The sequence below is a fragment of the Colletotrichum godetiae genome (genome assembly GCF_030913485.1).
Source record: "Colletotrichum godetiae strain CBS 193.32 chromosome Unknown BDP55scaffold_2, whole genome shotgun sequence".
In the NCBI taxonomy this organism is placed as follows: Eukaryota; Fungi; Ascomycota; class Sordariomycetes; order Glomerellales; family Glomerellaceae; genus Colletotrichum; species Colletotrichum godetiae.
Genome location: NW_026851250.1, coordinates 1,510,706 through 1,527,087, shown reverse-complemented (window position 1 = coordinate 1,527,087; position 16,382 = coordinate 1,510,706). Strand labels below are relative to the sequence as shown.

General features: G+C 55.0%; 4 protein-coding genes across 4 annotated transcripts; 2 read left to right on the top strand and 2 right to left on the bottom strand.

The window, feature by feature from the left end:
* Window positions 1-658: 658 nt before the first annotated feature.
* Window positions 659-4,163, top strand: BDP55DRAFT_539356 (uncharacterized protein; the record flags this gene model as incomplete). Its single annotated transcript, XM_060568024.1, has 3 exons — window positions 659-2,712; window positions 2,889-3,304; window positions 3,628-4,163. 3 exons carry the CDS (start codon window positions 659-661, stop codon window positions 4,161-4,163), a joined length of 3,006 nt encoding a protein of 1,001 aa, XP_060436361.1.
* Window positions 4,164-4,349: 186 nt separating this feature from the next.
* BDP55DRAFT_763444 (DnaJ domain-containing protein) lies at window positions 4,350-6,139 on the bottom strand. The gene is made up of 2 exons (XM_060580907.1): window positions 5,647-6,139; window positions 4,350-5,558 (listed from the first exon to the last, which is right to left on the bottom strand). The coding sequence occupies exons 1-2, from the start codon at window positions 5,814-5,816 to the stop codon at window positions 4,484-4,486; spliced, it is 1,245 nt and encodes a 414-aa protein (XP_060436360.1). The 5' UTR covers window positions 5,817-6,139; the 3' UTR covers window positions 4,350-4,483.
* Window positions 6,140-10,511: 4,372 nt separating this feature from the next.
* BDP55DRAFT_626162 (uncharacterized protein) lies at window positions 10,512-11,618 on the bottom strand (the record flags this gene model as incomplete). Its single annotated transcript, XM_060571598.1, has 1 exon — window positions 10,512-11,618. The coding sequence occupies one exon, from the start codon at window positions 11,616-11,618 to the stop codon at window positions 10,512-10,514; it is 1,107 nt and encodes a 368-aa protein (XP_060436359.1).
* A 657-nt stretch (window positions 11,619-12,275) lies between these two features.
* BDP55DRAFT_137363 (uncharacterized protein) lies at window positions 12,276-12,829 on the top strand. Its single transcript, XM_060565540.1, has one exon. It carries the CDS (start codon window positions 12,414-12,416, stop codon window positions 12,723-12,725), a length of 312 nt encoding a protein of 103 aa, XP_060436358.1. The 5' UTR covers window positions 12,276-12,413; the 3' UTR covers window positions 12,726-12,829.
* The last annotated feature ends 3,553 nt before the right edge of the window (window positions 12,830-16,382 follow it).

Sequence of the window (16,382 nt, the reverse complement as noted above, 5' to 3'; positions counted from 1 at the left end):
AGGCATGGCCATTATTGCCCACCTGCCGCTCTGCCCTGATTCTGCTGTTTCTGCTTTGGCAACAGCGCTGTGTGTGATCCTGCCCGCTACGGAGCATTGCACTTTCCCATCTCAGCCCAACACCAACTGGACGGCCCACGGGTGACGGACGGGTCGACGGGGCTGCCCCTCCATCTTCTCGCTTCCACGGTCCCTTGCCGTCCCTCCACTCCCCTCCTTCTTCCCCCTCTCTCCCGTCTTCTCTCACTCCCGAACGCTCTCTCCACTCGCTCGCTTTCTCTGTCCTTCTCCCGGGCACTTCCCTCTCTCACATCACCCACCTTTACGTTGGCCTGGGCTGGAATCGACTGGATATTCCTCTATTGGTGTGTTCAATAGACAGATTCCCATCCTCTTACCCAACCAGAGGCCATCGCAGTCCCACCAGCCTCCTAAATAAAACCAATGTACCACGTACACCCGTAAACCGAACTAGTCACTACTACACATGCACACCATTTAATCCGTGGGCTCCCCTCCGTCATCATCGCACATCCTTTGTTCAACCCCCCCGCCTGCAAATCTACACCATCCAGCCGAACCGTTGTCGCCGTTTTGACTTTCTTCTGCCGCTTCCCGAAAACAGCGTTGCCCTTCGACGCCCCCATCGCAGTTAGCGATGGCTGGAGTTTATAGAGAGACCACCCGAGTCTACCGGGACCCGACCGAGTACTCATCCGACGAAGACCGATACAAGACTTCCACAGTCCGCCGTTACAAAGTAGCGCCAAGTCGAGTTGAGAGGGTCGAGCGCACTGAGCGTGTCGAAGTCGAAGAAGACGACCGCCGCTCACGATACTCCGGCTACCCGCTGCGCACTTCTGGCGAGTATGGCTATGCTCCCGATCGCCCGCGCTCCGCCTTTGACTCCCGGAGTCAGGTCGTTGAGCGCACGGTAACCGAGCGTGAGCGCGAAGTTATTGACCCATACAGAGGTGACACTCGCAGCGTCGTCTACGAAAAGGAGTACGAACGTGAGCGTGAGCGCGCACCTCGCTTCGATGCCGGCCGTTTCGACGATGTTCGCAGCGTCGCCGATAATCGAAGTGTCATCGAAGTCGAGCGCGAGCGTGTCGACTGGGACCGCCGCTCTAATAAGTCCCATCGCCACCACCACCATCACCATTCACCCGAGACAGAAGTCAGAGTCGACAAGCGCGTCGAACGCCGTGAGGATGGAGACGTCACAGTCGAGAAGCGCGTCGAAGAATACCGGGACGATCATGGCGGAGCAGAGGTCGAGAGATACCGCAAAGAGACCGAGTTCTATTCTCCCGTCAGCCCCCCGCCTATTCCCCAACCCGTTATCATCCGTCAGCAAGCCCCGGAGCCACAGAAGATTATTGTTCAGGAAGCTGCACCACCCGCACCCATCATCGTACCCCGCCAGGAACCTGGTATTGTCGTCCTGAGAGAGCGCGAGTCTCCTCGCGAGGTTGTCCGTCGCGATCCCCGCGAGGACGAGTACTACTACCGCCGAGAGACAAAAGAGCTTGGTCCTTATCGCCGAGATGAGCGTGAGTATCACTACGACCGACGAGGCCGCGGTCGCGGCGAATACATCAGCGACGACGAGGATTACTACATGAAGCGGACTGTCATTCGCCGAAACCGAAGCTCCAGCTCAGACCATCACCACAAACGCCACCTTGCGGAGGGAGCTCTTGCCGGCGCCGGCATTGCTGCTCTCGCTGCGAGTCGCAGAGATGGCCGTGGTGAGCTTGGCGCCAACCGAGGAAGCAAAGTCCTCGCAGGTGCTGCTATCGGTGGCTTAGGCACTGAAATCATCCGGCGGGCTCGTAGTGCGTATGAAGACACTTATCATGACGACCATCACTACGGGTCTCGCTCGAGATCTCGCAGTCGCAGCTCCCGCATCAAGACTGGCCTAGGAATTGCTGCTGCAGCGCTCGCCGTTGCAGGCGCCGCAAAGTATTACCAGAGTGGAAAGATCGAAAAGGAAGAAATGCATCGTGGTCGAAGCCGCGGCAGAGGCTACTCTGTTTCAAGCTACTCTGTATCTAGATCTCGTAGCCGCAGCCGCAAGAGCCGCAAGAGTCGTAGTCGGTCTGTGGCCAAGGCTGCCGCTGCGACTGCTGCCGCTGCGGGCTTGGTACAGCACTTCCGCAACAAGTCCAAGTCCAAGTCTAGGAGTAGGTCACGGTCTAAGTCTCGCATCAGGACCGGGGCGGAAATTGCTGCCGCCGGTCTTGCAGGAGGAGTCGCTAGCAAGATTTACAAGAACCGCAAGGAGAAGAAGGACCGCGAGGTAGATCGTGAACTGGACGAGCAGGAATATGAGGAAGAAGTCCGGCGGGAACGGCGTGAACGTCGTCGGTCGCGCAGCAGGTCCCAGGCCCGCTCTCTATATTCCGAGCCGCGCAGCGCTGATCCTGAGCTAGGCTTAGTTGAGTACGGAACGGAACCGCTGCCGTCCGACCCGCCTTACCCGCCGGATGACGGGTATGAGTCCGCAGCGAACGAGAGGCGACGCCGTCGACACCGGCGTATGTCTGGCGATGATTACGACGGCCACGAGCCGGCGAAGAAGAGGAGCAAGAGCCGATTGAGAGACATGGCAGCAGCAGCAGTCGGAACGGGAGCTGCTGCAATTGGACTTAAGCAGTATCAGAAGAAGAAGGAGAAGGAAGAGGAAATACGCGAGGAAAGACGGTCGAGGGAGAGAAGCGCCCGATCCCGCTCCAGAGACAGATCGGTCACACGCGAAAGGACTTACTCGCGAGAACGCGCCTACAGCAGAGAACGCAGCACAGACGACAGAATGAGAAACAGAGAACGAGAGAGGGACCGCAGGAGTAAGAATCCCGAACCGCAGCACACGATAACAGACGGGCGATACTGACAGCTTTGACAGGATACGAAGAGGATGCTCGGGATGACGGGTATTATGACAATTACAGCCGGCCTCCCTCACCACCACACGCCTCTGGCGGCTCATTCTACCCACCACCACCAGCCGCCGGCGCCGGCGCCGGCTTCACTCAACACCCCAACATTTCGACAGCCAACCTAAGAGACCAGTATCCACCGTACCCGTCCTCAGACTCGGTATATCCTCCGGGACCACCACCAATGGGGCCATCTCCACCGATGGCTACAGGCGGGGCCGGCGGTTATCCTCCCCCTCCGCCTGCTGGTGGTCCTCCCCCACCAGACGGTGGCCCGCCGAGAACGAGATTCGGTCCTGACCATGTGAGTGAAGAAATATCTCGTAGCTCCTCACCACAAGCTGTCCAGCCAGCCGGTCTGGGTCGTGAGGGTGGGTTGATCTAATCGTTGTTTCTTTTGTGACTTTTCTTCGTTCATGTCTGTATCAGAAGCTGATTTTTCGTGCAGATGGTCTAAAGTGGCGAGAGCGTGTCAAGAAGTTTCTCCCCGAGTCACTATCTAGGTCTCGTTCTCAGTCCCAACCGCGATCTCGGTCTCGGTCGTTGTCTCCTACCTCTTCGTCGGTGTCAAGCACTTTGTCCGCAAAGCGTCCTCACACTGCACAACACTCTTCCTCCAAGTCCGTCGCCTTCACCCTGTCTCCTCAATCATCGCAAACTTTACGGTTGCACCGCTCAGCCCACGAGCAACAGGCCGAGGAAGAGGCTAGGAAGGAGGAGGAAGTGCCCGCTCTTAGCGAAGAACAGCTGGCGACTCTGCGGCCTGTGCTCAACCGCAAGCGCTCGTCCTCGGATCCACCTAGTAGCAAATCGGTATCTCATCGTCGTAAGCGGGAAATTGAAACGCCTTCCGAATCGGATGACGAGATCGAGGCACTGCCAGACCGCTTCGATGCCCAGGGACGACCCGTTGGCGGTGGCAGTTCGGGCGCTATGCGATGGAGACAGGGGGCCTTCGAAAGCCGGCCACGAAACGGCAACGGAGTACATTCAAGCGGAGCATGGGCTGTCGGTGGCACAGATGGCGATGTTGTGCAAAAGATCGCAAGCGACATTGAGGGGATGATTAGCGGGCAAGGCAGCTGGAAGAGTCTGCTGAAGGATGTGGTGGGAGCGGTTCAGGAAGCGCAACATGGCGGCGATTCGCGTAGGATAGAGGACAGTGATGACGATGATCATGGCAGTCGACGAAGGAGGCGGAGGAAGAGTGGATGACGATTTTATGACATTTCTTTGGATCTCACATATGAATTTTGCGACGTCATACGTTGGCGATTATTTTACATTCTCAGGACCTAGACACGACTTGATGGTACAGATAACGAATTCATGACTCTGGTTCGAAACACTTTTGGTAGACATCAATACATAAGCAGAGTTTAATGATTGCGCTACATGGGTTATTGATTCAGTTGGCGAAAACAAAGGTGCAGACAAGAGAGCACTTATTATGTACTTTGATTGTGGCCGTCTATTCTCTAATCTCTCACAGAATTCATCTACAGGGGCATCATATTCTCTCTTTTTCTTTTTCATCATAATTCGTCGTGCACCGGAGGCTTCTCTGGCCGCCCGCTGTCCTTGTGCAAATCGACGCCGACCTTGCCCCGCCACTTTTGGAAGACGCTCCAAAACTCCTTTTCCATGCCGCTCTCCATCTGATCGGGCAGCACGACAACGTAGTCGACGTACAGGTTGCCAAACTCCGTCTTGTGGTACACGCTATCCCCATCCTCGTGGAAAATGGGCATGCCCTCACTCTTCACAGTCTCAACGTGACCAGGCTGCACGACGGCGCCCCGATCGCGTGAGAGCCGCACGACGTGGCCGTCGAGGTGCGTTACGTTGCGCGTCCAGTCGCCCATCCACGCCTCGCGCAACGAGAGCACCTCGGTCCAGTAGAGATCGTTGTCCTTGCGCCGGAAGAACGTGCCGTCGACGCGGTCCGGGTTATCTTGTCCGATCTCGGGCTCCTTTTCGGAGAGCGTGACGACGAGGTTGCCCGCGACGTAGTCCGGGCTCGCGTCCGCCTCGTTCTCGTAGACGATCTGGCTGTCGCGCCCCGCGCCGCGGGCGACGGTGAGTTGCACCGTTGTGGGCTTCCTCACGACGCGCGCGCCGCCGCATGTGTGGCACTTGTGCTTGATCTCCTGCCCTCGTCCGCCGCAGGCGTCGCACTGCATCTGGACCTGCTGGTACATACCCGGCGCGAGCTGGTGCTTGACGATGCGCACGCCGCGGCCGCCGCAGACGCCGCAGGTGTCTACTTTGCCGTCCGAGGAGCCCGTGCCGTCGCAGTCTTCGCAAATATGCTGCTTGTCCCACTGGAATTCCGTGTTGATGCCGTTATAGAAGTCGCGGAGGGAGATGCCGATGCGGACGTTTACGTCTTGGCCGCGGCGCTGGCCGTGGCCTCCGAAATGACCGCCGCCGCCGAAGAAGCGGGAGAAGACGTCAAAGGGGTCGTGACGGTGGCCGCCGCCGTTTTGTTGTTGCTGCTTGAGGCCTTCGTGGCCGTATTGGTCGTAGATTTTGCGGGATTCGGGGTCGATGAGGGCTTCGTAGGCCTCGGAGACTTCGACGAATTTTTCCTTTGCGCTGTCGTCGCCTCTGTTGTTTGTGGGATTCTCTGGTTAGCCTTCATGCAACGAGTGAGTCGGGAGGAAAGTTCCCTTTGGTAAAAGGAAGGACTGCATACGGGTTCTTGTCGGGGTGGTATTTCTTGCTCAGCTTGCGATAGGCGGATTTGATCTCACGATCCGAGGCCTTCTTGCTAATGCCTAAGAGGTTGTAGTAGTCCTCGGCGCAGAGGGCCAGCTGGACGAAGCATAGGAGCAGCAGCACGAATGCTGCCCCTCGGAGGTACATCGTGGGTCCCCCTGTGGTGTACTTCGAGGTTTGGATACTTTATTTCGATGAACGTCGGAGCCCGGGCGCAAAAGAAAATCCTCGTTGAGTCGTAGACCTTTTGGGATCCTCGAGTCCTCAAGGAGTGAATAGTGACAGGGACTTGTCGAAGGAGGAATCAGGTTACGAAAAAAAAAAGGGGGGGGGGAGAGAAAGAGAGAAGTGTAGGATATGAAGATAGGTAATCGACCCAAAGGAAGCGCGCAAACCAGCTGTCCCAAAATGTAAAGTTCCAACGTGTTAAGAAGGGAGCTACGCAGGTCCGATAAGACATGTTATCCGGAGATGGTCATTGGGCGCTGGCTTCTTTGCAGCTTATGCCCCACTCTCTCGTTGCTAAAAGGTGTGGGGCCTTTTCTGGGAAGTTCAGACGAATGCGCAGAGACACGCCAGGCACGTCAACTGCATGAGGCCTCAACCTTCATGACTTGACATCGCCAGGCTTACTACAGGCTTCCTTTTGTACGACTTCCTTCCGAACTTCCAAGCCGAAAGCGCTGGAAATTTTGTGAGATTTTACATCTCGTACGTTTGGATCGATACATACGACCATGGCATCAAAAAAGTACGCCTTCCTCCCCATGGAGGACGACGAGGTCGGTCCCGCCAAAGTAGTCAAAGACAAGAAGAAGCACAAGTCGCGCCATCGCGACCGATCGAACGAGAGAAACCGGGATCGCGACCGCAGCGAAAGGACGTCGAGACAACGATCGCGCTCCAGATCACCGGCCCGACCTTCGAAACAGTACCGGAAGCGAGACACAAACGATGACGACGACAGGTGGGCGGACGAGGAGCCACCTTCGGAACCCGAAGAAGTCGACAACAACGACGAACCTGATTTCAAAGAGTCTGCCTCGAAGCGGGTAAAGCTCAGCCACGATGATCGCGACCGAGACGCTGACCTATCGGACGGCGCGAAGGAGGAGCTGGAGCGTCAGCGCGACATTGAAGAGCGCGAAGCCTTTGCGAAGCGGTTGCGGGAAAAGGACGACAAGAAGTCAAAGACAGCCGAGAGCCGACGGCCAGAGCTGGATCGCAAGGCGAACATGGAGGATCTCCGTATGAAGAGTCGACAGATGTACCTTGGGAAACGAGAGGCCGAGAAGCTCGCCCTGCTGCGTAAACAAGTTGCCGAAGAAACGGAAGAGTTGAGGAGCGGCGTCAGGTTATCAGAACGGGAGAAAGCCGAGTTTACCAAGAATCGCGAAATCCTGCGGCTAGCGGAGGAGCGCCTCAAGATTGACGATCACAAGGATGGGTACTACATACCGGAGGACTATATCACGGAAAAGGGCAAAATCGACAAGAAGAGGAAGGAGGATGCAATGTACAAGAGGTACGTGGAGAAGGACGAGTACGGACAAGAAAAGTTCGTCACGGAGCATGAAGAATGGGAAAGGGAACAGGCCACCAAGGCCAAGGCGCAGATCCAGAGGTCGGAGAGGGAGAATGACGATTACGCCTATGTCATGGATGAGGAGCAGTACATCAAATGGAATCTGGGATCGAGTATGCCGGGGGAGGGCAAGTTGACCAAGGAGCAACAATTCCTGGCGGCGCAGATCGAGGCAGCAGAGAAGAAGCAGCTCACGATCCAGGAGACGAGGAAGAGCCTGCCCATCTACGCATATCGAGACGATTTCCTTGCGGCGATGGAAAAGTATCAGATCCTGGTCATTGTTGGAGAAACAGGTTCCGGTAAGACGACACAACTACCGCAGTATTTGCACGAAGCTGGGTTCACCAAGAATGGGATGAAGGTTGGATGTACACAACCGCGTCGTGTTGCTGCAATGAGTGTCGCTGCGCGTGTGGCGGACGAGGTCGGCGTCAAGGTCGGACAAGAGGTCGGGTACTCGATCCGTTTCGAGGACAACACGAGCGACAAGACGATTCTAAAATACATGACGGACGGCATGTTGCTGAGAGAGTTCATGACGGAGCCGGATCTTTCCGGGTATTCGGCCATCATGATTGACGAAGCTCACGAGAGAACCGTCCACACGGATATTTTGCTAGCTCTGGTCAAGGATTTGGCAAGGGAACGGCCAGATTTGAAACTACTGATTTCGTCTGCGACGATGAACGCCGAAAAGTTCGCCGCCTATTTCGACGATGCCCCTATTTACAACATTCCTGGACGAAGATACCCAGTCGACATTTACTACACGCCAGCACCAGAAGCCAACTACTTAGCAGCCGCCATCACCACGATCTTCCAAATCCACACAACGCAGGGCAAGGGTGACATCCTCGTGTTCCTCACGGGTCAAGACGAGATTGACGCAGCCGAACAGCAGATAGTCGATACGGCGAAAAAGCTAGGGAGCCGTGTCAAAGAACTGGTGGTTTGTCCCATTTACGCCAACTTGCCCTCCGAACTCCAGGCCAAGATCTTCGAACCGACCCCAGAAGGCGCCCGCAAAGTCGTTCTGGCTACCAACATTGCCGAGACAAGTCTGACAATTGACGGAATCGTCTATGTCATTGACCCCGGCTTCGTCAAGGAGAACGTCTACAACCCCGCCACCGGCATGTCAAACCTCGTTGTGACACCTTGCTCAAGGGCGTCCGCGAACCAGAGGAGTGGTCGCGCCGGCCGTGTCGGCCCAGGAAAGTGCTTCCGCCTATACACAAAGTTCGCCTACATGAACGAGATGGACGAATCGCCCATGCCTGAGATCCAGCGCACGAACCTCAACGGCGTCGTCCTCCAGCTCAAGTCGCTGGGCATCAATGAGCTCCTCGACTTTGAGTTCATGGACCCGCCGCCGACCGAGGCCCTCATCGGCGCCCTGAACCAGCTCTTCGCCCTCCAGGCCCTCAACCACAAGGGCGAACTCACCAAGATGGGTCGCCAAATGGCCGAGTTCCCCACGGACCCGATGCTCGCCAAGGCCGTCCTCGCCGCCGACAAGGAAGGCTGCGTCGAGGAGGTGCTCTCTGTCGTCTCCATGCTCAGCGAGGCTTCTGCGCTCTTCTTCCGCCCCAAGGACAAGAAGATCCACGCCGACTCGGCCCGTGCCCGCTTCACCATCAAGGAGGGCGGCGACCACCTTACGCTCCTCAACATCTGGAACCAGTGGGTCGACAGCGACTTCTCGCCCATCTGGTCGCGCGAGAACTTTTTGCAGCAGCGCTCCCTCACACGCGCGCGCGACGTGCGCGACCAGCTCGCCAAGCTCTGCGAGCGCGTCGAGGTCTCGCCCTCGACCTGCGGCGCGTCCAACCTGCAGCCCATCAAGCGCGCGCTGACGGCCGGCTTCTTCCCCAACGCGGCGCGCCTGCAGCGCAGCGGCGACAGCTACCGCACCGTCAAGAAGAACGCCACTGTCTACGTGCACCCGTCGTCGGTGCTCATGGGCGTCGACCCGCCGACCAAGATGTTGGTGTATTTTGAGCTCGTGCAGACGACAAAGGAGTACATGCGCAGCTGTATGCCCATTGAGAGTAAGTGGCTCGCGGAGCTGGCGCCGCACTTTTATAAGCAGAAGGATGTGGAGGCTATGGAGGAGAAGAAGATGCCCAAGGCTAGGAATTATGATCGGTGATTTAGGTGTAACTCGTGTGTGAGTGGAAGGTTTAGTGGGTGCGGGTTTTCCAAGAGGAGGGAATGGAATGGTTCAGGGTAGATTGAATACAATGATCAACCTCTCAAGATACCGTCTTGATTCATCGGCGCTTCACCTAGCTATCTCAACTTTTCATGCGTGAAGCAGAGCTCTCATGTACCCGTCGAGCTCCCGCTTACTCAATACATCTCTACCAAAAAAGACAATGTATAACCCCAGTCTCGCTCGTTCGAACGAGAAAGTATTTTTGACTAGCACAAGACACTCATCCAATGTGTATGAGCTCAAGGCCGCACGAAACCCTCGCCAACCCCTTATAGATAAAGTCCCTTCCATGACAGCTGCACGTGGACTTAACTAGCCGTTGGCGCTAAGATGTTCATTCGGATGATTTAGCACACCTGTCAGAAATCGAAACCGGACTTGGGATCCGGGACACACCTCTCGATTGTATGAATGACACGAATGACATGTGTTAGGTTAAGGCCGCTTCAAATTTTCCTAAGCAGGTAGTCCGTCTCAAATCACAATCTGTATTTCCCACTACCTTGCGTGTATGCCTACGTTTTTAAGAAGTAGAAGAAAAGAAAAAAAAGAGGCAGCTGATCCAAACCTAGAAATCGGCGTAGGAAAAGGCCGAGGGGAAGGAAGATGTTCCTAGCTTCGAAAGGAAGATGAGACCACCCATTTTGCGGTGGCCACATACACACGCGCACATGCCACACGCATACCGCTCGCCAGATTGAGTGAAGCACATGATATCGATATTTATCTTTCTTTGCCCAACTCCAAAATCGAAAACTATCAAGGTAGTAGAAGAAAAACGCATGCGAAGGGAAGAAAGCGCGTTTGTTCCTCCCTAATTCGGTCAGCTAGCCTCCATCGACGAGTGCTGGCCCACTCTTCAGCATTTTGATAAGAAGAAAAAACGACAAAAAGTCAGTGGAAAAAAAAAAAAAAGTTTCATAGAAACGTCCACTTTGGTATCAATGGTTTCTCCGGTTTGCCTCCGACTCCGTAACGTAAATTTGTTTTGTTTCTCGCTTCAGTTTTCATCAAACGTCCCGTCATAGTCTTCTCCTCAACGTGACGGGCCCTCGATCGGGCTCGTGGGCAAGCTGCGGATCCCGCTGAGATCTGTGCTTCCCGTGCGCCTGAGCGCTTGCGACATCGTCTCAATATTGAGCTCGCCACTCATGTTGAGGTTGTGATGGGACGAAATTGGGCTGCCAAGAGATTTGCGCCCGGGGGACATTTCCAATCCCTTTACGGACGCGGGGTTGCTTGTCGGCGGCGAGGTGCCCGGTCCCTGAGAAGAGACGGGTGATCGGATGGGCGAGGGCGAGCGGGCGTTGATGGACGAGAGGGACGTCAGCCCAGCAACGTGGATGGAGTCGCGCGAACCTGCTGCGCCGCTGTGGCCGCCCTGCTCGGCCTGCACAACGTCAGCGAAAGAGATGAAGCTCAATCTGCGCACGTCGGCGTTATCGAGCGCATTGAAGTTGGAAGCATCTTCGCGATCCGCAAACGCACGGAGCTCATCGGTCCATGATGCGGCCATGGAGTCGGGAGGGTGGGGTGTTCCATTTCCGTTGGCGCCGGTGACAGCTGCTGCAGCTGGTTGATGCTGGGAGTGGGTGACGATCTCGACGCTGTCCGGATCAAGGTGGTCGTCCGTAATGGCTTCGGATGATGCATCCAGAACGGGAGGGATGTGGTTTTCGGTCTGGATATGTGACGGAATGGCAGGCGATTGGGGCTTGATTGACATATTGTCGACATCTCGCTCAAAGATCTGAGAGCCCGCCGGGGATGGCACTCGCGGGGATGTAGACATTCCGCGGCTCGGCGAAGAAGGATGCACGTAAGGCGATGTCGTAGAACGAGCTGATGCTCTCGAGGTGTCCCGTGTTAGGGAGGGGTTGCTGGTGACGGCCGGCGCGGGCGTGGCCGACGATGAAGACTTGTTGGAGACATTTGATTCTTCCTTCTTCTTGCCGAGTCCGAACAATCCGCGCACCTTGTTCTTCACGTCCTTCTTTGTGTTGTCCGTCTGGGGCTCATTGTGGCTCGAGGCGCGGGGTGTCGCATCGCCGCTTGTGCTGCCGGCCATGGTGTGAGCGACGGCGGTTGGGTGCGGTACAGCCGTCTCAGCGACGTTGAGGGGGTTTGCCTCGACTAGGCTCATCGTGATATGGTACAGGGTTGTTCGAGTAGTTGGTGGGGGTGATTTTGGTGTTTGCGAGGTAGTATGCAGACGGAATTGCTGATACAATAGTATTGGGTGGTTTCTGTGGGAAAAGGGACCAAGAGTTAATGGAATGTCTTTCTTCAACAAGCAGGGACCCTGAGATTGACGTGATGTTATGTAGGCCCAGGAAGAAGAGAGGGGGAGGGGACGTGGATAAACGAAGTCTGGGAAAACAGGTGGTGGGGGGACAAATAGATTGGCTTTTGGTGACCCTGTGACCTTGACGTATATTCCCGCGATTCGCCCTTTTCGGGGTCACTGCAAGGGAAGGGGAAAGTGGAAGGGGGTGCAAGTGTGCGAGTGCGGTGATTGATTGTCACAGGAAGCGTCCAGTCGGCAAGGCAGAAAACCAGCAGCGCATCGGTAGCAGCAAGCAAGCAATACATGCGCACGCCGTCCGCAGCAGGTAGCAGCGCCGCCGACGGAGAGGCCCCCGGCAAAGACACCAAGAAATATTCTTTTTTTGCCTGAACGGTACAAAGTACATGGATGGGGATGGGTATGGGGGGTGGGCATGGGATATCCGAAGGGTAGGATAATAGTATCGAGATGTACATACCAGAACGGTTCAGTAGCAGAGCAGCGGAACACCAAGGGAGAAGAAGCGAGAATGTGCGCAGTTTCCCCTGCGTGCAGAACTCGGGGAATGGAAGCGGACTAGCCGTTGAAAATCGAGAGCGATGGAGTAATGGGATGATTTACACGGAACGGTGATAGTCTTTTTTGGGGTTGATGGCGTTGTTGAAGGACACACAGTCAGGTGTCGTCGTCCGTCTTGGTCTTGTGTCTTGGTCCCTTTTTGGATCGTCTGCCGCTTGCTGGGTCACTTTTTTTTTTTCTCTTAGTCGCAGAGACGATGGAGAGACAAGTAGAAAGAGGGGGATGACCGAATCGCTTTTCTGCCGCAGGCACGCAGACAAAAAGATGCAGAATGCAGCCAGTAGTCTCGTTCGAATATTGGCGCTCGATAAAAACGGCCTCGAGAAGCGGTCCCTGACTGACGAGCGAGGAAGCTGGGGGGGAGAGAAAGGCGGGAGCGTGTGACGCAACAGGTCCAGACGACGAGCAAGCGGATTGGCGGTTTCCGACGCAGTAACAATATTACCCCTGCTGCAGGAGCCTTGTGGTGCTGATCTGTAAGAGAGGCCCAGGCCTGGGTCTGCTGTGCCTTGCTTGTGGTGATTGGAGACCTGGAGAAGCTCCGTAAGAGACAAATTCGGTTGGATAAGGTAGATGGGTTGGTCCAGTTATTTTATTTGGCGGATTGCGGGTGCGTTGCCGTTGCTGGTAGATGCGTGCAAGACAATGGACGGGAGAAGAATGAGGTGGGATCAAGAGTGCTGGATGCAGCAGATGCAACGGTAAGGTACGGATTCACAGAATTTGTTTGGAAGCGTTGGGAAATGCAAATTTGGGAGCGAAAAGGGAAGAACAGAATGGGGAAGAGGCAGCTATTATCGACTGTCAGGAGCATTCGCGTCGCTTTCTCGGCAGTCAGCAGATTATGTTTTTTTTTTTCGGTCCATTTACACTAATTGCTGTGTATACGTAAGGTAAGGAAAATATGGACAAGTAGGTAGGACGGGATACTTTCGCTTTCCTTCCTTTCCTCGCTCCCGCCCATGGTCCTTTTTTGTTTCCTGCCCAACCCAACGCTGCTCCGTCAGCTAAGAGAAACTAAACGTTCCCACCAACATCAAAGGGGAACGGTCACCCGTCAGTCACCCGTCAACAACGCCCACGACGAATTCCTTTAGCAGCTTGTGCGGCGTGTCCAGAAAAGGGGTGTCCCCGTCACGTTCCCACGTCGCAACGTACGTCTACCTACGTCGCCCGTCGCCCGCCCCGTATCTTCCCAACGTTGTTTAGAGTTTTTGCATTGACGTGATGCCGCGCCGAAGGAAGTTGCTGCGGGTGACATGTCTGGCCCCCCTTCCTTCTCCCGTCACACTCACCACTGGGAATCCTACAAAGTACCTTACACTACGAAGTACACGGATTTCTACCCAAGTCTTCACCCAAGTATCTCCCCACTATAGCTTGCAAGGCGAGATACCGCGAGCCTCACTGTGTCTATGCATTGTGCCCTTACCTCACTCTGTTACCTACTCTCGTGCCGCTTATCCAGAATGACGATGACAAACCACCAGCCCAAGGTAAGGTACCTAAGGTACGACAGAGTCTTCGCAGAGCCCGATATCTCATCGACGAACCGAACGCGATCTCATCTCGCCGCTCATCTCTGTTACCGGCAGTAGTGTAGCCCAGGCATCGCGTCACGTCTTTTCCCAAGTAGTCCCCCGTCCTAGGCTTTCTTGGTTTAGGCCCAGATTAAGAAAAGAAATCCTCCGTTAGTCCCCCCGTTGACTTCCGCAGCCTCCGGTGGCTCCTCGACCGGCGTCAGGGGGAATCTGACTAGGCATTCGTATGATATTCGAGCTGTCGAAACTCTGTTCGGACACATCCCCGTTGGCCTTGGGAGTATCATCGAATGCCATTTCCCCCCCTTCCTCGGCCGGCTGTGCGAGAGCGCGAGCCGATCGGCCGCCGTAATTACTTCGCGTCTTGGGCGCAATTAGTCCTACAAGCGACGATTACGTTGAAATGGATACGCGGGGAAAACGAAGATGACCGTCGACCGACCGCCTGGCGTTCCTTTGGCGTGTCTCGAGTTCGAGTTGGGATTACATGGGCTGACCGTCCGTGTGTTTCGTCCGTCCGCATCCAATCTGCAATCTGTTTGGGACATGACTTTCTCGTAGCTTTCTTTTCCTCTCTCTTCTTACTGTTAATCTCAGACGCGTTCTATGAGAGCTCATTTCCCTTCTTCCACCTGACCTGAACTCGGGATGCGACCCGTTGACTTTCGTGTCGTCTTCCAAGTTACCCGATTCGGACGCATCGCCAAGTCTTCCCCTCTGCCTTTAGTCAACTTTCGGTATCCGTAGGGACAGCTCAGCCTAATCTCGACCCCGGACCCCTTCTCTTCCATTTCACAATGCAGCAAGCAGTACGGATAGCAACTGGAGATTCAATGTCTTAGACCCCTTAATGGGAACTTTCCTGGTCTCGGTTTCTCTCGGGGAGTTGTTATATGTGTCAAGCCCCGTTATGATCCCCATCATCAGTCAATCCCCTTCCCGCGTTGTCTTTGACGTCAAGTCGGTGATTGGGCAATAGTAGCTCCATCCCTGAATCTATAGCAGAGTCAGTTGACTCGCGCACTTCTCTTGAGCATACCCAAGTGTCACAGCCCATGAACCTCCCGGAGATTCCCCCCGTCTGAAGTAAAGCTACGGATACTCACCGACCACCGAGCTCCCTAGTATCCTTGTCCCCTCGCTCTCTCTTGAGTCTTCTTTGCTGTTGTATCCGAAAACGCTGACCACTCTAGATCCTGGAAGGGGGGTTGTTTGATAGCTGATGGAACATGGCCGAAGAAACGAAGAGGATCGCCCCTCTTCCCTGTTCAGACGAAAAAAATAGGGACTCGGGAAGCATGCAACAGAGAGGAGTCAGAAGACACCTAGGTTCTGGCGTTCTTGGTTCTTGGTTCTGAGTTCTGCCAACATTGAGGTACCTATCCTCCCCCCCCCCCCCCCCCAAAAAGTTCCTTTTCATTCCCTGTTTTTGGCTTCAACTTGCTAGATCCTTTCCCCCATCCAGCACACTCTCCACCCTCCCACGTCGTCAGCCTCGGTCCCGGCCTTCTTTCTTCTTTGACATGTTCGTTCCCCACGGGCTCTACTGCCTTCATCAATGATCTCCATCACATTTGAGGGGTTTAGAAGAAAGAATTAAACTCGCAGGGCACCCCGTAACCGAGTCTTGTCACTGGGCCAGCCCGTGACTTATTCCCTCAGTAAGAAGAGATCTTCCAAAAAGCGGTCATGACAAACGTAGACGACATGCCAAACGCATAATGAAAAGGATCCTCTTCTGCCGCCTTGTTCTCACTTACCGCCCACTCCTCAGCAACAAGGACCCCTCTTTGTCTTCTATCGAGGTGAAGACCCTCCTGCGCCGGCAAGACACAAATCCCTGCGTAAATCGGGCTTCCCGCCTGCTTTACACAGTAGTCCCTTGGGAAACCGGGCCCCATGGAAAGCACGTCACTGTCAATTCTGCATAAACAACACCAATGCGTAGAATGACAGTAGAGTCTTTCCAACAACTTCTGTTGAGAAATATGTCAACACGTACTGTTGCGGAAAATAACGCATTGCAATGATGCCTTCTCTTCCTTGGTACGGAGCATTTCTTGAGGGAAAAACGCTACCCTGCGTAACAAACTCCCTTGGCGGATCAGATGCTCTCAACAGCAACAACAGGGCACAAGGAAAATGTAGCAAAAACCGACGGAAGCAGCAACCATTGCCGCGCCGCGGTTGCGAGATGCTTTTCCCGAAACCACAAAGTTATCTATCATGTTTTGTTTGTGTTGAACCTTCTTTTTGCTCTTTTTCGCCTTTCCACCTTTCACTGTAGCAATCGAAAGCGAGGATCGGGGGAGGTAGGAAGTAATGCGGGAGGTAAAAGGGGCGGCCCCCGGAAGCTTCGCAGACGTCACCGGCGACGCTGCGCTGGCAGAAAAAGCCAAGGTAACCTTGATCCAATCAGTCCCACTTCCTCGGACCAGCCCGTTTTCCATGGTACCGGTATCTTGTCTGTTGGATGTCTTACACGTGACCTATCATGTGA

Excerpts from the sequence above, each read along its gene's own strand:
- BDP55DRAFT_763444 (XM_060580907.1), bottom strand. The coding sequence starts at position 5,816 with ATGTACCTCCGAGGGGCAGCATTCGTGCTGCTGCTCCTATGCTTCGTC. Across the intron at positions 5,559-5,646 it reads TACCACCCCGACAAGAACCC|AGGCGACGACAGCGCAAAGG; the intron begins GTATGCAGTCCT and ends CACAAACAACAG.
- BDP55DRAFT_137363 (XM_060565540.1), top strand. The coding sequence starts at position 12,414 with ATGGCGTTGTTGAAGGACACACAGTCAGGTGTCGTCGTCCGTCTTGGT.